General features: G+C 40.3%; 1 protein-coding gene across 20 annotated transcripts in view; it reads right to left on the bottom strand.

Moving 5' to 3' along the window:
• The window catches only part of CDKAL1 (CDK5 regulatory subunit associated protein 1 like 1), a 777,071-nt gene that overhangs the window by 225,861 nt on the left and 527,362 nt on the right, over positions 1-23,848 (bottom strand). The window contains exon 15 of one of the 20 annotated variants that reach the window (XR_008711391.1): positions 28-281. The exons of 17 other annotated variants lie outside the window; for them this stretch is intronic. Coding sequence is in view for 2 of the 3 variants with exons in the window: in XM_055570765.1 (XP_055426740.1) it covers positions 6,207-6,359 (153 nt within the window). In the remaining variant the exon portion in view is untranslated. Of the gene's footprint in view, positions 1-27; positions 282-6,191; positions 6,360-9,343; positions 9,455-23,848 lie in introns of those variants that run through there. 2 more of the 20 variants (XM_055570765.1, XM_055570767.1) reach the window with 2 other exon arrangements.

Here is a 23,848-nt window from a genome sequence, read left to right as displayed (position 1 = left end):
GCCTACTAAAATGTTGGTGTTTCCCACCTTCAAATTTCCTCTTCACTTAGCCACCCATGAAGAGGTGTGCCTCCTCTGTGGTAGACAGCAGGCCGGTCAGCATGGGGAAATGCACACTTCTATGACTTGAGCTATTCCAGACGGCCTGTCACTGGGCGTTCAACAAAAAGCAGCAAGACACACAATTACCCTCCCAACGAGGGCCCCTGGGGACACAGGCCTGGAGAATTATGGCGTTAAGAAACGGGGTTTGGTACAATCAATAGTCTTTCAGGTTGACTCTGTGTGGAAAGAAAACAGTATTAAACAATTACGCTGCACATGAGCCTTCTCTAGAAGAGTGCATGGTTGATCATTTTTATGGTTTAATAAAAATGTATCTGCTTTCACTTATTACAACTGCACCAGGAAACTGAAACACCTAGCAAGACACCGGCTGAAAAAAAAATGAAAGGCTGACAAAGTTAAGAAGCAGAATATCAATTTCTAATTTAAATAACATCAAGCCGATTTTGTTTAAAAACAAACACAAAGCTTTTGTGTGAGCTGTTAGTCACCCTCGTTTTTCTGCCACTGAAAAATGAACAGCAGCGCTTTGGGGGAGGAAACGCTAATATTAAAGGCTGACACGGTCCTGCCTTGCGCTCATGAGACATGGGCCATCCTTACAGACGCACTTGCTTTGATGACACACACGAAAATACAAAAAAACAACCCCTATAAAACAGAGATATATTCAAAGAAAAACAAACTTCTGGAAATTTATTACTGTGTGTGTTTTTAACGTCCCCAACTAAGGGTATACTGACCTATCCTGGTTGCTCTTATTTTTGATGTCCTGGCAAAACTGTTTTGAGCTTCTAAAAAATAAAATATGACTAAATGAAATATGAACTTACAGATTATTGTTTCTTCATTGGAAAATAAGGATTAGGCCGAATCAGCAAATTAATTATGTTCCCAACATTTTCGGCCTGATGGAATGATTATTTGGTTGGCTACAGGCTGCCGGACCATGCATTCTTCTCCGTAACAAGGCAAATTAGATATTTATGCTGCTATTCCAAACAAAGCAGACATGCTGTCTGGCAGGAATTTTTTTTTTTTTTCTACACTAGTTAGAACTCCTGTGAGTAAAGCTTACGAGTTTTGTCATGTGGCGCTTCTGCCCCGTCACACATAAACAATCTTTATGAGGGTCATACTGTTTCCCATTTAACAGTCAATAAATGTACCACTGCCATTCCCATCTCTGACTTTTTGCAAGAATTTTGTAGAAAATAATGTTTTCTTGCTTTAATCTGCACACAAACTAGTTCATGTTTATTCATTACGAATATCTTACTACAATTTGTACTTCCTGTTTCTCTGAGAGCATTCTGTGTTCTGGCCTATGCTTTGGCTCAAATTGTCAACACAACTGTTCACCTCTGACTCTTCGTAATACCTGGCACAGTGCTCCTCATATCCTAGGCATGTCCTCCTACGGGAGGTTCCGCCTCCCGTAACCTGCTCAGTTGCTGCCAAGAGAGTTCTCAGCTGATGAATCCAGCCAGTCCCACTTAGTTCTTGAGCTAAATCATTGTCAGGGTGGAGGGTACATTGGTGGCCACTAGCTCAGTATGAGGCAGGAGCTGAAATTAGGTGTGCTAAACCCTGCTGCTTGAAGTGAAAATGTAGTATCCCAATTTCTGTGGAGTCTCAGCTCTCCTGAAACTCCTGACAGGTTGACTTGATCCACACCAGTTCTTTTCTTTCTTTCTTTTCTGTTGGTTTTCTGCTTGATGACCCCATGGACTATAGCCCACCATGCTCCTCTGTCCATGGGATTCTCCAGGCAAGAATACTGGAGTGGGTTGCCATGACCTTCTCCAGGGGATCTTCCCAACCCAGGGATTGAACTTGTGTCTCCTGAATTGCAGGCAGATTCTTTACCAACTGAGTTATGAGGAAAGCCCTAAGTACTCAGAGAGGCCCCTAATTCTAACCCCTTGGCTCTGTCTCAAGTTCACTAGTCCCTTGCCAGGAGGGGAGGAAAGGAAGGTGAGAATTAGCAGGAAGTTCCTGCTTTGGCATCACCCAACTTGAAGTCTTGTGTGAAACAAATTCATCACAATTCTGGGATTGCCTGGACCAATGATGCTCAAATATCTGAGGTGAAGAACAGCTTAAAAAAATTTCCCCTCTTTCCTTTCCTTTCTGAAAAATATTTCAGATGCATCAGGAACGAACTGACTTATAAATTACTTTGTCAAATTCTTAAACGCTTACTCCCACCTCTGTACATAGCTCCTCTGAGATCAAAACGTTTGAGGACCTGCTGGATCTGATGATCTCACTTAGAACAGCATGGGCTAGGCTTCTTATGCTCTTGGGTCCCACGCACAGTCTCAGAGCTACCGAGTGAGTCAAACCTGAGCTGGCCCCATTGGAAGGATAATTTTCCATCCTTTATCCTGACCTCATCCCTTCCCTCGCCGTCCACGATGCCAACAGTGCTGATACCCTTGTATGCCTCATGGCAAAGGCGCTTCCTAGTTATGAAAGGTACACAATAAATATTTGCTGAATGAACTAATTCCTGTGTGAAAATTGCACTGATTGATTCACTCACTCAAAAAATTATTTATGAAGTGCTCAGTGCGTGTCAGGCACTCAGTGAGATCCTGCGACATCCAACTTGTTCTTAAGTAGATTTCAGTCTAATAAGAGAGAGAGGAAACAAACCCATAACCACAGTTTCATGGGGATACACGTCACGGCAGAAGGATGAAACTGTCACTTAGGCCAGTCTGGGTTTGAAACAAGCAAAGGCTTCCTGGAAGAGCTGGTGCCTGAGCTGAGTCCCAGTGGGTTAGAACATTTGCCAGAGGAGAACGCAGGACATGAGCAGAAGAAACAGAACCTGCAAAGATAACGAAGCAGACAGAGCTTGGCATGATTGAGAGTCAAGTAGGGGAGTAAAGCTTAGACACAGCGGATAAGCGGCAAGGCGTGAACACAAGGTGTGAGTAGGAGGAAGGGAAAAGTAGGGAATGCAGTGCTTCCTATGAGCTCATGACCACAAGTTTATGCTGTGCAGGACTGTGCTGAGCAATACTCAGGATGTTGAGCATTCCTGACCCCTGGTACCACGTGTCAGGACACCATCATAGTATTACAACAACCCTGGTTGAGAGCTTCGTGTAGACACATTATTTGGTCAAGAAGTGGCTAAGTCTCTTAAGAAGATGCAGTGGAACCAATTAGTCTGAATTAAAAGTGTGATCCTAAAACATGTGTTCAAGGAAAATCACATCACTCACATCCAGGTTTTTCCCAAGAAAAATCACATTAGATCCCTCCAGTGTTTACATCTGGCCTCTACACGGGGGTGAATCCGTAAGTAACTTTACCGTAAATCCAATTCCACTCATCAAGTATCTACTTAGAACCTATTAAATGTCAACCTCTGGCCTAGTTTCCTTTAAAGCATTTGAAAATGTAAGACATGGCCTCTACCCATGAGAAATGTATAATCTAGTTGCCAAGACATAATTAAGCATACACACAGGGCGGTATATAATCCAGTGCTTGACAAGAGTATTACTCATACGTTTCATGGGAACATTTAGCAGTTAAGTGGATCCCTCTTTACTCCTTCTCCTTGATCTTTCATATCTGACCACATCCTCTATCAGAGAAGTGCAACAAAAGAAAACAGAGAGTCAGCAGAAATCAGAGATTACCAACAACTCCCTACCAGTCTGCCCAGTCTCTCCCTTATTAGGGATTTTGGAGAAGATGCAATTTTAATTTACCTAAGAGGAAACAAAGTTATTCTTGCCTGTAACATGTATCTTAACAATTAACATGATTTTCCTATATTTTCCATAAGTGATGATTTTAAGAAAAGACACACTACTTCTGATTTTGTGCTGAAGGTGGAAGTTGTTTTTCTCTGCCTTCTCCAATGCTGTTACGTCTTTCTTAGGATGCGCTGGGGACCAGAAATAACTCCTTCTGGACATTGTGCTGCCGCCGCCATGCTCTCTTCACCCCAGTTCTCTTTCTCGATGACACTACATTTTCCTGAACTACATGGTCACAAAGTGTTATGGGCTTTGCCTGAAAGGGATAGCTGCCAGTGATTTGTGGATCTCTTTGCGGGGATCATAGTCATCAAAAGTAACCTCCCACTGGGGAGAAGGCTAATTTCAAGTTATCATTTTCATAGACTGCATAATTGATCAGTTCCAGAAAGTTTGTTAGAAAGTAAGAAGGTTCATTAACACAGGTGAGTCAACAATTAGTTATGAATACTTGGGCTTGAGTCCTTGTCTCTTCTATTAAAATGAAAGTAGCCAGGGAGATTGTCACATTGACCCTTTTCAATCATTTATACCTGGTAATGGACATGTATAGCATCTTCTTTCCTGCAAGTGGCTTGACTGTGAGAGGTGGAGGAGCTTGGGAGCAATGAGCAGGTCAGGTGGAGAGGAAAGGGGGAAGGTAACTGCCAGAAGAGGCAAACTTGACTTCACAACCTTCTCCAGGTCTGGGCTGGACTTTGAATTTATGTATAAAAATGGCCTTGACTGGGTCAAGCCATGATGTGTGTGTATTTTCATTACGATCTATTTTTCTCAACTGCCATGGAAAGGCGTGAGAAATACAACATGAAAATATTCAATAATTCAGTATTTCTAAGTGTCTAGACTCCTGAGCATATTAAATAGTAATTGTTTAGCAGGAAGGGAAAGGAAATGGATAAGAGACTTTAGGAGCACTTACGTACAATGAATCAGCTGTTTTGAAAGGTTCATTTCTCACAATTAGACACGGTGCTCCCCTAGTTTATAGATGACCAATGAGAGGGTCAAACAAACTAGGAAACGTGCCCAACGTTTCACAGCTAGTAGAGGAGAAAAGGCACTTTCCAAGCTAGGTTCACCTAACCTTCTTATTACTTGCTCTTTCTCCTATTCGCTATGCCGCCCAGATGTTTTGCCAAATTTCGATTACAGAAATGGGAAAAAAACTATGTTCACTAAAGGATGGGCATTTAAAAAGCTTTGGGTGTGGTTGCTGGGTTGAAATGTTAAATAATGGTTTCCTCCAAACTCACACACCCCCTGATAATGTTAGTTATTATGACTTTGGAGAAATTGTTTTCTTTTGCATGACAAAATTGAGATAGCAATAAAGTATCTACACAGATCTTCTGGGGTTAAGGGCATCAAGCATCATTTGAAATAAAAATATGGCCCTAGTAACACATTTGAAAGTGAATTGCTTTGCTAATGTTAAAGGGAGAGAGGGGAAAATGAATAAAACAGCAAGAATGAAACTGAAATGAGGCTGAGAGGAGGGAGGAGGATCTGTGAGGAGAACAGGGCACACGTGTATGTTACTCGGAGCTGTTCTAGGAATGTTTATAAACAATAGATGTGGAATGAAAAGCTGAAGAGCTGTGATATTAAGACTTTCCACTCTTAGGGAAAATAGGGACACCTTGGCCTATATATTATTTGATTCTGACAAGCATCTTCCCATCTTGTCTAACCTTTCTATTAACCATGCAAGAAGCTTTGCTTTCAGTATTTTGTTTTTCTGCCATCTGAAAAAAATGAGCTTTAACAGCCATCATGCCGTCATTATGCCCTGTGAATAGATTCTTTTAATGAAGAATTCTAGTGAAATTATTGCTTAGGAAAAGAAAATCAATTCACATTTTTATATGTGTTTTATTTTTTTAAAAAGCCTACATCATAAAAATGAAGACACTTTCAATAGATAAATATCTCGTATATTTAGAAGACTTCAGTCTATTTACCATTTCAAGACTTTTTCATGCTTAAACTACCTTTTGAAAATAGTTTGAAAATAGGTAACAGATTGAAAAAGAAGGTAAGTTAAGAGTAGTTCCTTTCTTTAATATTACAAATCCACCTTTGGCAGTGAAGGTCAAGTGCAGGTTATAAACAATTGAAATAACTCATAACCAATACACAGGCTGATCAACTATTATCGAAAATAGCTTTTTTTTTTAATAGCAAGAATGGGTATCTTCAATGTGAAACTAAATAATTACAGCAAACTGGGTTAACTTTGACATGTAGAATTCTACAGAGCCAATGTTCGTTCCCTATTGTAAATGAGCCTTGATGACCTTTTGTTCACATTAATGCTGACAAACTCTGCATAATACATGACTGTCCCACTCTCTAGCTCCTCCCAATAGAGTTTTCGGCTTTTATTCCAGTCAGTGCACTTACTCCACGTCTATGGATGTGGCGCAGGGCACACATTAGTCGGGGGTGGGGCTGAGGGTGTGGAAATGGTAGACTCCGGTCTGGACTGTCAATAACCTTGGAGACCTTGGGGAAGATACAAGGGCAAATAATCTATTGTGGTAGAGAAGAGACAGCTAGGAAGCAATCCCTCAGTATTATCTTTATGATTTGAGATAGCATCAAAAGACATAATACATGAGAGTATTTCCTCCATCAAGGAAAAAGCACTGGGAAGTTACCTGCACAGGTAGGTGTTGCTTCTTTGGTTACAATTTAAGCTGGATGTAGAAACCCAAAGCGGAGAAGGCAATGGCACCCCACTCCAGTACTCTCGCCTGGAAAATCCCATGGATGGAGGAGCCTGGTGGGCTACAGTCCATGGGGTCACTAAGAGTCAGACACGACTAAGCGACTTCACTTTCACTTTTCACTTTCATGCATTGGAGAAGGAAATGGCAACCCACTCCAGTTTTCTTGCCTGGAGAATCCCAGGGATGGGGGAGCCTGGTGGGCTGCCATCTATGGGGTCGCACAGAGTCGGACACAACTGAAGTGACTTAGCAGTAGCAGCAGCATGAACAATATTACTATAACAGAGTCACTGATAACAGTGGTGTGAGCAGCACTTGGTGTGGCTGTTAGAATTAAAATTAGGTGCTCACTCCTCTCCTCCTCAGCACACCACGTGTTGAGACCTTGGCCTACACGATTCTTTGTTTCCAGTGCCTTGCTTACAGTGACTGAATGAACAAATGCAAATTTATAAAATTTCACATAATGATTTCCGAGTCTTGAGCTAAATGGGGACAAAGCTAGCATCAGGGCAAGACTTAGTTTACAGACATTAAAATTCACCCTGTGATACTAGGCTCAGTGCACAGAGGCACCAGATTTCATCCAAAGTCAGAGCAAACACAAAATCAAGCCTTGAATGGAATTTATTTTTTCCTTATTTGCAGAACCATACACATCCCTCCAACAAGCTGGCACATGAAAAAGTGTCTAAAATTCAATAACAAATAAACATTTATATATTCATGATAATGCCCAAACAGAATAGTGCAGATTCATTAAAAAGTTACAGATATAAAAGTCACTTGTGTTCTTGTATTTACTATTTGAAAGAGGTTTATTTGGCACTCTGGGACTTTATTGCCTTTTGAATCAAAGTCTAACGATGAGTCATGGAGGAAGGGGAAAACTCTCTAGTTTGTAACTTGTACATCTGTTCATGCCCTCTCTCTGCATGGCCCCAGTTCTCCAATAGAGAAGTGAAGCGCTGGGCTTAGAAAGCTGTCTTTCTGGCACTGCCTTCCTGAACCAATGAAATGTTTTGCTCAAAAGCCCTACCGTTTCAGTCCTGTTCATGCTTCAGGATGAATGTCCTTAATTTTAAAGAAGCACAGTCCAATAGTTTAGATGTTCCTTGAAGAAGGAATTAAATTATGTTTTATTTCACTAGCATATGGTCCTTCACAGGAAAAGAAAAGTTTTCAACCTCTGCTGAAAACTCTAAAGGAATTTTATACAAGAGGAGGAACCCAGGCACCAGGAAACACATGTATTCATCATTTCACTGGTTTTTTAATCAACTGTGATGTAGGACGTGTATGTATCACTGTGCAAACTCTCATGAATATAACAGATGAAATCCAGGGAAGCTTCATCGACACAAATTATAACACATATATTTCTCATGTATTTAAAAGTTAACACGTGTACATTTTACCATTTGATCCTCGCCAACCATGTTCAAGATAATAAATCAGGTTTGATAAAGATATTTCTTTTTTAGATAAAAAGCTCAGTGAGACTATTATGTATGAGAAGGATGATTATGTATTTTCTACTCTCTAGTTTTTCAATGCAGTGTTCTTAGTAGTTGAGTGTATTTTTAAAAATCAATTAATAGAATGAGTTAAGTAATAATAGGATGTAAATACTGGAAATAGGCTGGCCAGTTTGAGCCCATTTTCAATACTGTTCAGCTAGCTGAGTGGCACTGCCAAGATATGAACCCTGCCTCCCCTTAGCAAAATAGGAGTTTTTCACAAATTCCTAGAACTCCATTGGTGTTCTCATGGTCATAGTCCTGTTTATCACAGATTTTCTACTCTCTAGTTTTTCAATGCAGTGTTGTTGGCAGTTGAGTGTATCTTTTGAAATCAATTAATGGAATGAATTAAGTAATAATGGGATGTAAATTGCTGGAAGAAATAGCTTAAAATAGCTTTAAATTAAGAAACAGATGAGATGAATATTTTATGTTACTGTTTTAAGTCTTAAAAACTAAAATTTTTTCTAGCTTTTTTTCTAGCTTTATAGATAATGTTACCTTAATATCATAAACCCTTCGGATGTCCATTTGGACCCATGGATTACATTTTATACAATTTCTATTGGTATTGCTCATAGTGCTCATGTGACACAGTAAACCTCAATGAAATGACATTTCAAACAGAAACTGCAGTTCACGTTTTTCTCATCAAAAAAACCCAGTATCAGCCTTGTGTCCCATGCATTCTTCCAGGACTGAGCCCTGTTAAGAGTTTGGCTTGTATTTTGCATACAACCCAAGTTGTATGCAAGGTTAAAGTGAAGCTTTAACCTTCACTCTTTCTTCAGGAGTAGGATTCATTAAAATACATCCTTAGAATTTAAGGCACACATTAAGAAGATGTAACCACTGAGGAATATGGTGCTGTTAGGATAAAATGTAATTAATAAAACACAAAATGTGTTTTACGAAGTTATGGTTTTAATTTGCTACCTTAAGAAATATGCTCTTGCAATTGTGTACAAGGGAACTTCCCAAGAGAATTTAAATCCTATTTTACCCTCCCTCCTCAAGGTGCTGAAACGATTATGATTAATGCACACTAAATCTCTCTTCACTGGAAAGGGCCTAGCAAATTTCTAAAACCAAATTTAAGCTACTGAGAAGTACGACAGTCCAGAATCTGGAACAACTTCCTCAGACTTGAGAATTTCTAACCTCTCTCTTTTTCCCTTCGGTGTTATGACACAGCAGGAGGCAGTGTGTGAAAGGTGGGCCCAGCCAGAGGCAGCACAAAAGAGGCCACCTACAACCCCAGCGATCCCAGCAAATGGATGACCGACATTGGACGCAAGCAGTTCACAGGAGAAAAAGTGAATCTGTGTTGCAGCCTGCATTTAACCTGCATTTTAAGAAGCAGTTAGAGAGATATACAAAGTAAATATGGGCAAGGTAAGTACTATAAGCATGCAGTGCTCTCAATTCATAGGCGACATCAGCAAAACCATATATGTTCATGTAAATGTGCATATGGCCTTCTTTCTCTTAATTCCTCAATCTTCACAAACAAATGTACTAGTGGGAGGTTAGCACAAGTAAAAACAGCATTAATGGGTCGCATATTAATATTTATGCTTTACTATATAAAGACCTTGCATACATTATGACTCTGTTTTGCAAGCTGAATGAATAACTAATGTTACATTATGTATGGGTACATATTAAACAGACGTGTCTACACTTTCTTAGTTCAGGATATGATTAATGCAGCCTATCAGAAGCCAGATGGTGCAGAACTAGAACCATCAATCAAAATGAAAAGACCACTGCGTGCTCTCCACAATGAGGTTCTCACAAATGGAGATGCTGTTCACAGACCCTAACTGGTAATAGGCAGAAAATGCCAAGAACATAGCTGCACTGTCCCACTGGGATAAAAAGTCGCAGCTCAGGCTTGGCGGAATACAAAATCTGGCGCGGGCATTCATCGCTGGAGCCCTTGAGCATAAGAGCTGGGAAAACCCCAACAACCAGTCTGTCCTTAAGGTTAACAAAAAAGAAATTCAGAAGCTTTTTCATTATTTTAATAATGTTTGCACTGATGACAGTATGTGTCAAACAGCACCCATTACCCATTTGATGTGGGATGGGACCGTGCCACGTAGCAACACAGCAACTGCCACTGTCTGCCTGACGCGTGAGCTGGCGTCTTGCTTCTCTCGCACAGGCTTTATTATAAATAACCCCAAATGCTTTAGTATTACTTTGCAGCCTTTCTCCACGGATCTATGGGAAACAATTTTAGTCTCTGTTATGTTTAATACTAACGACTATTTTGGGGGCAGTTGTAGGCAGAAAGGTGGTTGAAAGATGTTTCCTGTTCCTTTAATAGCTTTACATAAAAATAACTACAGAAACACAAGGTGCTTTGTTTTTGTAAATGGATCATGTGTGCTTAGAAAATGTTAAATAATCCCCATGTATTGCAGGACTAGGAAAAAAATTTTTTTAAACAAATATATATAATAGCCACTGAAATACCATCTCGGAATTCTTATTTTCTAGAATTTAGAGGAGAGAGACAGATGTACACGCAAGAAGAAAATTCCAGGAAATGTATACTCCCTCCAGGAGAGTTATGCAGCAAAATGAGGTATTTAAATACGTTGAAAAACCACAAATTTAAAAGGCTAATGGAAATAAAAATATTTGGAAAACTTAAATGTGTTATCTAAAGATATTTCCATCTAAAGATAAAAACTATATTATGACCTTCATAGCTTGACATGTGAAATAATTTGGAAAGAGAACAGCCTACTTTAACTTTTGTAGCAATAATGGAAAAAGAAGTGATTATGCATATTTACATAATTAAGACCTTAAATAGAATTGCAGTACTTAGGAGATTTTTAAATTTTTTATATTTCTATTTTCAATATTTTGTTGCTTTAAACCAGGACCAACATGCCAAGTTATGTAAAATTCTGTTACCATCTTTCCCTTAATAATATGACCATTTCTTACATTGTTATAAATTCTGTGTAAATAATAGTTATCAGCTGGGTATTATTCCACTGCACTTATATATTATGATTTACTTATATAATTAATTTCCTTAATGGCAAACGTTTGAGTTTTTTTCTCTCTCTTTCCTATTATCATTAATAATACAGTGAACATTTTGGTGAAAAGTGGTGTTTCTGTCTTATGAAATATTTCCTTGGAATAGATTTTCAGAAGCAGAATTGCTGAGCTAAATGATACAAATTTTAGGGCTCTAAAATTTATATTCTCATTCAGCACTTCGTAGTCTCTATTTAAAAGTCTTCATAATTTTATAGGTGAAAATAATACTTTATTATAATTTAAATTTTACTACTTTAATTACTGGCTAGGTTAAGAATTGTTCTATGGTTAAATAACCACATTTCCTTTTTAAAGTCTTATTGATGTCTTAGAAAATGTGTCACTCTTATCTACTCATAAAATGAATCAAAGATACTCCTTGGAACACTGAATTTGTCTAATTCTTTGAAATCAGTTGAGATTACTTGAAGGTAATAGCTTTCAAGTTTATGTATTTATTATCCATTATTATTTTAGTATAAACTAAATATTCCCATATCTAAAAATAAATATTTTTCACTAATTTGGACCTTGCATACATTATGACTGTTTTGCAGGCTGAATTAGTAACTAATGTAACATTATGTATGAGTACATGTTAAACAGATGTGTCTATACTTTCTTAGTTCAGTTCAGTTCAGTTCAGTTGCTCAGTCGTGTCCGACTCTGCGACCCCATGAATCGCAGCATGCCAGGCCTCCCTGTCCATCACCAACTCCTGGAGTTCACTGAGACTCACGTCCATCGAGTCAGTAATGCCATCCAGCCATCTCATCCTCTGTCGTCCCCTTCTCCTCCTGCCCCCAATCCCTCCCAGCATCAGAGTCTTTTCCAATGAGTCAACTCTTCCCATGAGGTGGCCAAAGTACTGGAGTTTCAGCTTTAGCATCATTCCTTCCAAAGAAATCCCAGGGCTGATCTCCTTCAGAATGGACTGGTTGGATCTCCTTGCAGTCCAAGGGACTCTCAAGAGTCTTCTCCAACACCACAGTTCAAAAGCATCAATTCTTCGGCGCTCAGCCTTCTTCACAGTCCAACTCTCACATCCATACATGACCACAGGGAAAACCATAGCCTTCACTAGACGGACCTTTGTTGGCAAAGTAATGTCTCTGCTTTTGAATATGCTATCTAGGTTGGTCATAACTTTCCTTTCAAGGAGTAAGCGTCTTTTAATTTCATGGCTGCAGTCACCATCTGCAGTGATTTTGGAGCCCAAAAAAATAAAGTCTGACACTGTTTCCACTGTTTCCCCATCTATTTTCCATGAAGTGATGGGACCGGATGCCATGATCTTCATTTTCTGAATGTTGAGCTTTCAGCCAACTTTTTCATTCTCCTCTTTCACTTTCATCAAGAGGCTTTTGAGTTCCTCTTCACTTTCTGCCATAAGGGTGGTGTCATCTGCATATCTGAGGTTATTGATATTTCTCCTGGCAATCTTGATTCCAGCTTGTGCTTCTTCCAGTCCAGCGTTTCTCACGATGTACTCTGCATATAAGTTAAATAAGCAGGGTGACAATATACAGCCTTGATGGACTCCTTTTCCTATTTGGAACCAGTCTGTTGTTCCATGTCCAGTTCTAACTGTTGCATACAGATTTAACCTGCATAAATACAGACTTAACCATACAGTTTTAACCATACAGTTCTAACCTGCATACAGTTTTCTCAAGAGGCAGGTCAGGTGGTCTGGTATTCCCATCTCTTTCAGAATTTTCCACAGTTTATTGTGATCCACACAGTCAAAGGCTTTGGCATAGTCAATAAAGCAGAAAGAGAGGTTTTTCTGGAACTCTCTTGCTTTTTCCATGATCCAGCAGATATTGGCAATTTGATCTCTGGTTCCTCTGCCTTTTCTAAAACCAGCTTTAACATCTGGAAGTTCACGGTTCACGTATTGCTGAAGCCTGGCTTGGAGAATTTTGAGCATTACTTTACTAGCGTGTGAGATGAGTGCAATTGTGCGGTAGTTTGAGCATTCTTTGGCATTGCCTTTCTTTGGGATTGGAATGAAAACTGACCTTTTCCAGTCCTGTTGGCCACTGCTGAGTTTTCCAAATTTGCTGGCATATTGAGTGCAGCACTTTCACAGCATCATCTTTCAGGATTTGAAATAGCTGAACTGGAATTCCATCACCTCCACTAGCTTTGTTCGTAGTTCAGGATATGACTAAGTCAGTATCAAGTCTCCCTGGAAACTACCTCAAATCAGTGAAACTTTAATGTAAAGAACTAAACAATCTGAACTGATCAAAAACATTTTAGAGTAGCCATCTAGTTTTCATTTAAATTTTTCAGCGTCAGGAAAGTTGAACAACATTTACCTTTCTGAGTAATTCCCTCCCGTGAAATGTTTCTCTGTTTGACGTCTACTAAAACTTGAATATTGGGTGGTTTGTCAAGCTCCTTTTGACTTATTTATGGTGACTTTCTGTTCTACACAGAACAGCATGGACCACACCAAAGTAATGAAGATACATGGTAATAGCTGAATAGAAAATAGTTGTGACCTTTTTTTAAGGTTAACTTATGCATATAGTGAATAAATTGCTGTCCATTAGGGAAAAAAAGAGAAAATAGTTGTGATCAACACATACAGCATCATACCATCAAAAAGGGCCAACAAAAAGTGGAAATTAAACTGATACAGAAACGGTGTATCTTTCTAGAACTACATGTTATTGAGATAAACACCCCCAAACACAGTGTCTGTCCTCCATTGGTAGTTTCAAAATTCAGTGGTATTTATATTTAAAGCACATAATACAGATTAAAGAAATCAGAGTCTGAAAAATCTAGAGGCATCCAAATTTTCTCCAGGAAAGGAAAGGAATATTTACTCCTTTTACTCCTCTTAGAGAAATCATATTATATAAAAGGTAGACAATTCAGAAGCACCAATACCTAACACTGCATCATACTGAATACGCTATTTTGTAACCGCTTTTCGAACTCTGTACAGTCATAAGCGCGACTCCGTATGGTTAGGTAGTCTTTGAGAACACACTCTTTTTCAGTCCACCGTGGCAGGTACAATTGCAGAGGGCAAACCAGGGAGAAGAGGACTGATGGCTTATAATAGAGAAATCAAGTTTACTTCTAAGTGGCAGGTCCTTGCTATCTTGGCACTGGTGATTTCTGTCACACTGTCCTCTCTCAGCCCTAACCACTGTATTCTCCGGGCTATGGAGAGGTCTTCCAGGGAACCAAAGGCTTACCAACTAGCCTGGCCAGTTCTGTGACCTTCTACTGGAAGAAAAGCCAAGAGGGCCACCACAGTTGCTTCCTTCCATACAAATCCCAAAGAGGCCTGGGTAACCTGAGAACAGTGGGCGTGTTATGATACTGTACCACTTAACTGATCAGAGGCTGAGTCACCTCCAAAGTCACATTCACAAATCAACCGCACATCAACCTGAAGGGGTTAGATTGTTAAGTGGTGGTGGTGGTTTAGTCGTCAAGTCGTATCCGACTCTTGTGACCCCATGGACTGTAGCCCGCCGGGTTCCTCTGTCCATGGGATTTTCCAGGCAAGAGTACTGCAGTGGGTTGCCATTTCCTTCTCCAGGGGATCTTCCCGACCCAGGAATTAAACCCAGGTCTCCTGCACTGCAGGCAGATTCTTTACCGACTTAGTTACAAGGCAAGTCCAAATTGTTAAGTCCAGTTTGCTAAAATGTGGAGTTCACTGAAGGTCTGAATTCTGGAGTAATTAGAAATAAGGAAGCTCTTATTCTGTAGAATGCAAATATTGAAAATCAGTAATAGCTACAAACAAAAGTATACAACGATGCCCCCAAATCTCCAAAGCACCTTGTGGTGAGGTGAAAGGCCTCTCAGATGAAGAGTTGGCAAATCTCACTGCAAGGTATAGTTTTATCATTAATTAGCTAACTACCAGGGCATGTAACCCCCGTGGGGCACAGTTTTCATATCTAAATTAAAAAGAAAGAAAAAAGAAGGAGCTGCTTATTAATTTGACCTTAACAATTCCTCTCAGTGCTAACATTAATGCTTCTAAATATATACCCTGTTACTTTGACTATTTAAGGGATAAAGGTAAAAACCATCTACTGCCAATGTATTAGTATGTAAAACAATCTACGTAATCTTATTTTGGATTATATCTACAGTTATCAGTACAATTTATTTTTTTCTCCTTGTTCTTTTTTTGGGGGGGTGGGGTGGGGGAAATGGTAAACTAGAGTTAGCATCCTGCAAGACAATATTGATTATACAAAGGAATGGCTGGACCACAAGAACCAGGCTGCGATATGCTAATATGGCAATACACATCTGAGCAGCATTCTAAGGCAGGTACTGTCAGTCAAAGTGTGAATTATGAGGTCTACTTTGGGTTCACACATGTTAGTTAGCTTTTTGACCCTTCACAGCACAGGCTTTCCACTGTTATGCTACCCTAGAGTGTCTCAGTGCTATATTAAAATGACTTACTTCAGAAATATACATATAGCAGAAACAATCAGTTCACAGAGAGAACCTGAACAATTTTCACTTCTCTCCTTTAGATTTCAAACCGGTTAGATTTTTATCTAGTTGAAGGGCCCTAGTGATACTTTCTAGTATCCAATCACACGGATGCTTTAACTGCCATAAAATCACCTCATTGTTGATATTCTTTAACAGATATCTAATTATAGCAATACAAGTTTACTGGTGGATTTATTTTTTAACATTTATTAAGTACAACATTCAGAGCACTGTACCAATCTCTTCAACATATATTCTCTTTCTTATTCCTTATAATAACCCCATGGGGTAGGTATTATTTTTTAATCTCCATTTCAGAGATGAGAAAGTTGAGGCTCAGAGAAGTTTGGCAAACTGCTTATGTCACACAGCTAATAAATGGCTATTAAAACTCAGGCTTCAGTATTCTCTTTTGAAAACTGTCCAAAATAGTTTGAAAGCTTACTGGGTTTTATGAATTTGATGGTACAATAGCCCATTATGCTGTTCAATGCCCCTTAACAGGAAGATTGATGGGGTATATTCTATTTAGAGATTTGCCCTAAGAAAAGGTTGTCACTCCTCCTGAGTGATATACTTTCCGTTATTACAAAATGAAAGCTGTGCATTTAGCTGTTTATCTATTTGCCTTTGCTTCCCAGAAGCCCAGGCTTTTATTCTCAACTGTAACAATGACTCAGACTTTATGGGTAAACAACATAGCTCTTCTTATTCTATTCTAAAATGTATTATGTACTTTTTATATAAGCCACCCTGAGGCTTTAGATAAAGCCAAAAAATAAAAAGAAAACAGGTTTTAAGTAATGAAGGCAATGTGTCAGTCAAAGAGAATCATATTTTAATTATAATGATACTTTCTTTGGTCAGGTAAACTCAACCTGATGAAATAGTGAAATAAATAACAATTAACTTTGTTTTTCATTATATGCTTTAACATGTATCACTTCATTTGGTACAATAACTCTGTGAGATAAATAAGTATCTGCATCTAGCAGATAACAAAATTAGTGATCAGACAAAATAATTTATCCAACATCAAGTCATGAAGCACTGATTTGAAGTTGGTTCTTCAGATTGAGGGCAGAAGGAGAAGGGGATTTCAGAGGATGAGATGGTTGGATGACATCACTGACTCAATGAACATGAGTTTGAGCAAGCTCCGGGGGATGGTGAAGGACAGGGAAGCCTGGCGTGCTGCAGTTCATGGGGTGGCAAAGAGTCAGACATGACTGAGTGACTGAACAGCAACAACTTCAGACTCTGTTTTACCATAACTCTAATATTTAGTGGAGCAATTTCATTATTTGTAAAAAAATTAAATTCATAAATTCAAATGACAGAGAGTGATTTCCTATATTGCTTATAACAACAGAGCATATTATAACTATGTTTTGGCATTCACTTCACTAGAAAATCAAAATGGTCCAACATGACCCAGCAATTTTACTATATCCACATGTATGACACTTCAAATTAAATATACATTGCTGAAATGTGGATGAAATCCTTATAGACAGACTATGTTATGGCACCGTAGGGGCTGTGAACATTTGTTGTTTGCCCTAGCTGTGTTCATTCTTTACTCCTTGGGGAATTCATTGCCCCTTCATCTCTCATGCTGCAGCCAACGTGGTCTGAGTGAGTTAACAACATCCTTTGCCTCCCAGGGTGAGAACGCTGACTGGCTTAAGTCAATAAGCACACTGATCCCCACGTCAGGGAAGTACATACAATTCAAACTGATCAGCTTTGGTGGAACTTCAGCTGGATATTTCAGGACAGTGGCTTTATCTCTTCTTTACGTTTGGTGGTGTGAGGATAGGGGCTGCCACAGCCACTTTGTTAACTCTGAGGTGGGGGGAGCTTGAGGATGGCTGATACATCAAATCCTGCCAAGTGACACAGCAGAGATCGCTACTGGTGACTCCATGTGAGTTCTGAATCAAACCTGGCTTAATGCAAAAATCTACCTTGACAGTTCAATTAAGGAAGCCGATAAATTATACATATAAATTGTCTCTTCGTTTAAGTCAGCATGAGTTGAGTTATTCACAACATTACTTTAAATAAAATATCCAATAAGTCAATTAGGATCCTTAGGGATATGTCACATTATCAAATTAAGTACAATATGGGTAAAACTAGCAAATCAAAATTGTAGACTTGGGTCTTCTGTTTGAGCAATATTAACAGAAGACCAGTTCATGACTGGGCTGTGGGGGGTGTGTGGGTGTGTGTGTGTGTGTGTACGTGCACATATGTGCATGCTACAGGTAGAAGCGAGACAAGAGGACTCAGAAAAGTGATAAAGGTTTAGGATAAGTGCCAAGAGAAATGAGAAAGGGAGCTGACTGCCAATGTAGAAAAGGATAAGACTGAGGGCTCAGTTGAGATAGGAATGCATAACTTTATAATGAAGCCGATTATGCTCATGTAGAACATTTGGAAGCAATGTAACACACACACACATGTTGTGCAGACACGTGGGATGCAAGTATCAGTACCTTTTAAAGCACCCCCATTATTCTAATTTGCCATCAAATTTGTAAACCACAGAAGAAAGCATACCCTGCTTCCAAACCATTCTCCTTAATTTTATATAAAGGTAACATAACTGGGAACAGAAAAGATAAATTTTAAATATGAAATACAGAAATCCAGTGGGATCACTGCTTGTCCGTACAAGCTTATAATTCTCATGCGTGCACAGATATAGATGCTTCAGAGATACACAGCCAAGAGTATGAGACAATCAGACCTTGAAAAAACATTATGTTCATCTCTTAAATTACCATTTATTAAACATATTCTGTGTGTCAGCCATCCCTAATCCTTCGGAGCTTCAGACCTTACAGACACAAACTCTGTCCTCAAAAACTTCAGTCATCCAGGGGAGACAGAAGGACCAAGAGGTTGGGGGAACAGGGAGAGAGGAAAGAAGACAAGGATGGCTTCCTGGAGGAGGTGACTGGATTTGAGTTTGGAGGAGGAAAGATGAAACAGGGAAATGAAAGAGCAGCAGCTCCCAGAAACTGAAAACAGGAAGTACACAGACATGAGGGGCAGAAGGAGCATGGGGTACCTGTGAGAGGCATGTAATTCTGTTGGACCTGGGAAGGCTGGAGAATGAGGTAAAAGGAAGGCGCAACCAGCCAGAAAGGGCCTTAGCTATCTCTCTGGGGCTTTATTCTGTAAATGACTCAGGGCTGTGGAAGTATTTCATGCAGGGGATTAACACAATCTGAATTGTATTTTATAATATCCCCATCAAACTGGGAATGATACACATACACTGTGTGTGTGTGTGCGCGCTCAGTCGTGTCTGACTTTTTGGGATCCCATGGATGTAGCCCGCTAGATTCCTCTGCCCATGGGATTTCCCAGGCAAGAACACTAGAGTGGATTGCCATTTCCTTCTCCAGGGGATCTTCCCGACACAGGGATCAAACCACATCTCCTGTGTCTTCTGCACTGGCAGGCAGATTCTCTACCACTGAGCCACCTGGGAAGCCCCATATATACACTGCTGCTGCTGCTAAGTCATTTCAGTCGTGTCCGACTCTGTGTGACCCCATAGACGGCAGCCCACCAGGCTCCCCCGTCCCTGGGATTCTCCAGGCAAGAACACTGGAGTGGGTTGCCATGTCCTTCTCCAATGCAGGAAAGTGAAAAGTGAAAGTGAAGTCGCTCAGTCGTGTCCGACCCTCAGCGACCCCATGGACTGAAGCCTTCCAGGCTCCTCTGTCCATGGGATTTTCCAGGCAGGAGTACTGGAGATATATACACTACTATATATAAAATATATAGTACTACTATAAAGTATATAAAATATACACTACTACTATATATAAAATAGATAAATAAGGACCTACTGTACAGCACAGGGAATTCTACTCAGTACTTTGTAATGACCTATATGGGAAAAGAATCTTAAAAAAAAAAAGTGTATATATAACTGTTTCACTTTGCTATACATCAGAAATTAATATAACAACTATACAGCTATACAACTACAATTACACAACCATAGTTGTAAACAACTATACTACAATAAAAAAATAAACAATCTACTATTAAATTTTAAAAAACACAATCAACCAGGTAAAAAACAAAAGCAGTAGGAGAACAGATTAGAGTTTGGGAGCACAGTGAGAATGCAAACAGGGAAATCAACCTGAGGCAGGTGAAGAAACTCAGGAGAGCGCTGTCAGAGGCCCCCGTGAGGGGGTCTGTAACGAAGACCATCGTCAAATCTAGATAAAGCACAAGAGGAGATCTGGGAGAATCTGACCAGGCAAAGGTGGCGGGTAAAGGGAGAGGGAAGAGGCCAGGGATGCCATCCTGGACTGTGGCTGAGAAGCCAGGATGACCTTTTGGTATTTGTCAAGGTGGTAAACACAGAGCAGGTGTGCTGGGTGTGGCGTGGAGGGAGGGGGTGAATCCAGTCCAGGATGTGGTGAGGTTAAGGGATGACTCCAAAGGACATGCCCTGGAGCCTGCTGCATGGATGCTCAGGTTCCTGGGCGCATCCACGGGCACGCGAGGACTAGAACACTACTGTGAACAGGCGAGAGCTACCTTCGTCAGAGACACAGAGGAGAAGCCTGGAGGGGAGACCGTGGAGGCTGGGGAAACCCTTGAAGAGATCAACAAACTAACATGCGTGTATTACACTAGGAACCTATTACCTGGAAATCAGCAAATTATATCCTTAGATCAGGGTTTTGCAATCCTTAAAGGACGTTTTAAAATACCTGTGGCGGATTCATCTTGATATTTGGCAAAACTAATACAATTATGTAAAGTTTAAAAATAAAATAAAATTAAAAATAAATAAATAAATAAAATAAAATAAAATAAAATACTCGTGTGTTCCACCTTCAGAATTTGAAAGAGCTTTCTCTTTCAATCTGAAAGAGCTTTCTCATCCCTGAACTAAAACCATTTGTCTTTATTTTAAAATGAGTACATTTGCACATTACAACTGAAGTGAAGACTGGGGGATGTTTACACCTACCAAGTCCAGAAAGAGAGAGTGAACCCGGTCATCAGGTGGAGAGGCATCACCAGCAGACCCGAAGCCTCGGCAGCTGCTGGCCTTCGGCAGTGCGAGCTCAGTGACAGCTTGGTAGCAGTTCTCTTCTGTTGTTCTAACCTCACTACATGTTACAGCATTTCAGCAAGAGACACCAGGTTTGCCTCAATTTTTCAGAGCAAACTTTCAGGTTTTGACCTAATCTTCTTCAAGTAAATGAAAGGTAAGTGACTGTAAAGTCAGATAAACCCATCAGCAAATGGGGCTGTGATAAAAGGGGACTTTTATAACCCGTGGATTGACCTCCATCTACACCGAGATGCTCATACAAGAGCAAGAGGCCTGCTTTCCTCTACCAAGGATGCGAGAGCAGGGCCAGGCTCTGCTGATTTAAGAGATAGCTGAATTTTCAACTGAACTCTCACTCACTCAACTAAATTTAAGGTAAAAACATCCACATTTAATTTTTGAGTACGGTTGAAGCCATTCAAAGAATTTTAAGGTCACTTCGAAGGTGGGAACAACAACCCAGAAATTGGCTATTTGCAGAGAATTAAGTTATTCAAGCTAACCTTGATATTGCTTGCATGCTCAGCTGCGTCTGACACTTTGTGACCCCATGGATTATATCCTACCAGGCTGCTCTGTTCATGGGATTTTCCAGGCAAGGACACTGGAGGGGGCCGCTATTTCTTTCTCTAGGGATCTTCCCGACCCAGGGATCGAACCCATGTCTCTTTGCATCTCCTACATTGGCAGGCAGATTCTTAACCACTGCTCCACCTGGGAAGCCCAACCTTGATATTACCCAGAGCTTATACTTTAGTCATATCACACATGCACCTCTCTCTACACACTTAAATACACATACCCCACAAATATTTATGACATGTACACACACTTGAAGTCTATATTTCATATCTCCTATATTTCATAGGTGGTGCTAGTGGTAAAGAACCTGCCTGCCAATGCAAGAGATGTAAAAGATGAGGATTCAATCCGTGGGTCAGGAAGATCACTGGAGAAGGAAATGCTTCAGTATCCTTGCTTGGGAAATTCCATAGATGGAGGAGCCTGGCAGGCTACGGTCCATGGGGTCGCAAAGAGTTGGGCATAACTGAGCTCACACACACACACACAGAGCAACTATTTACATAGAATTTACATGCAGAGTACAGCATGTGAAATGCCAGGCTGCATGACTCACAAGCTGGAATTAAGATGCCAGGAGAAATATCAATAATCTCACATAGCAAACAATATCACTTCAATGGCAGAAAGTCAAGAGGAACTAAAGAGCCACTTGATGAAGGTGAGAGAGGAGAGGGAAAAAGCTGGCTTAAAACTCAACATTCAAAAAACAAAGATCATGGCATCTGGTCCCATCACTTTAGGGCAAATAGATGGGGAAAAAGTGGAAACAGTGACAGATTTTATTTTCTTGGGTTCCAGAATCACTGCAGACAGTGACTACAGCCATGAAATTAAAAGACGCTTGCTACTTGGAATAAAAGCTATGACAAACCTAGACAGGGTATTAAAAAGCAGAGGCATTTCTTTGCCAACAAAGGTCCATGTAGTCAAAACTATGGTTTTTCCGGTAGTCATGTACAGATGTGAGAGTTGGAGTGAGAAGGCTGAGTGCTGAGGAATTGATAGTTTTGAACTCTGGTGCTGAAGAAGACTCTTGAAAGTCCCTTAGGCAGCAAGATCAAACCAGTCAATCCTAAAGGAAATCAAACCTGAATATTCATTGGAAGAAAATGATGCTTCAATACTTTGGCCACCTAATTGCAAAGAGCTGACTCATTGGAAAAGACCCTGATGCTGGGAAAGATTGAAGGCAAGAGGAAAAGGGGGCAACTGAGGATGAGATGGTTGGATGGCATCACTGACTCAATGGACTTGACTTTGAGCAAACTCCAGAAAACAGTGAAGGACAGGGAAGCCTGGCATGCTGCAGTTCATGGGGTCGCAAAGAGTTGGACATGACTTAGCAACTGAACATCAAGGTATTATAAGCAACCTAGAGATGATTTAAAGTACGTGGGAGGATGGGTGTAGGTTACATACAAATACTATTATCATCTTGTATCAGGGACTTGAGCATCTGTGAATTTTGGTACCCTTGGGCGAGGGGTTTGTCCTGGAACCAGTCCCCTATGGAAACTGAAGTATGACTACACTGTGCTTTGACAATGCAAACTCTAAAAATGTAGGACTTACACAAACCTTATTAGTTCTTATTAGAATCATGTATGTGCTAAGTTGCTTCAGTTGTGTTTGACTCTTGCAACTCCATGGACTATAGCCCACCAGGCTCCTCTGTCCATGGGATTCTCCAGGCAAGAATATTGGAGTGGGTTGCCATTTCCTTCTCCAGGGGATCTTCCTGACCCAGAGATCGAACCCACATCTCTTATATCTCCTGCATTGGCAGGCAGGTTCTTTACCACTAGCGCCACCTGGGAAGCCCTAGAATCATGTACAGATTATATAAAACTATTTTTTTTTTCAACCGACCAATAGTCTGACTACTATTTGGAAAAAAAATTATACCAACAATATCCTGAAGAATTCTTTCAAAGTTTTTAGCTTTATAAATATAGGCTTTTAAGTGTTTACACTGAGCTCCACCAGATCAGATCAGATCAGATCAGTCGCTCAGTCATGTCCGACTCTTTGCGACCCCATGAATTGCAGCATGCCAGGCCTCCCTGTCCATCACCAACTCCCGGAGGTCACTGAGACTCACGTCCATCGAGTCGGTGATACCATCCAGCCATCTCATCCTCTGTCGTCCCCTTCTCCTCTTGCCCCCAATCCCTCCCAGCATCAGAGTCTCCATAGGGCTCCATAGAGCTCCATAGGGCTCTGCTATTTCTGGAACTAAAGCAGGTGTTTTTTAATAAAGTCTAGAAGTTTCAGTGAATATGGAAGTGGCGGGGGTGGGGAGAGAAGAGCCCAAGACCACAGACCCCTAATATCCCCAAACCCTGCTACTCAGAAAAAAATGAAGATTTCTACATACAACTCTGCTGAAGCTTTGGAGGAGGCAGTAGATTAATTTCTTCAATCAACATGCATTTATAGAGCACCTGCCATAGGCCAGCACTGTTTCCGGTGGTGGAGAAACAGCAT

Source organism: Bubalus kerabau, chromosome 3 (assembly GCF_029407905.1).
Source record: "Bubalus kerabau isolate K-KA32 ecotype Philippines breed swamp buffalo chromosome 3, PCC_UOA_SB_1v2, whole genome shotgun sequence".
Classification (NCBI taxonomy): Eukaryota; Metazoa; Chordata; class Mammalia; order Artiodactyla; family Bovidae; genus Bubalus; species Bubalus kerabau.
Note: the sequence above shows the minus strand (reverse complement) of the source record. Positions and strands in the feature narration are given on the sequence as shown.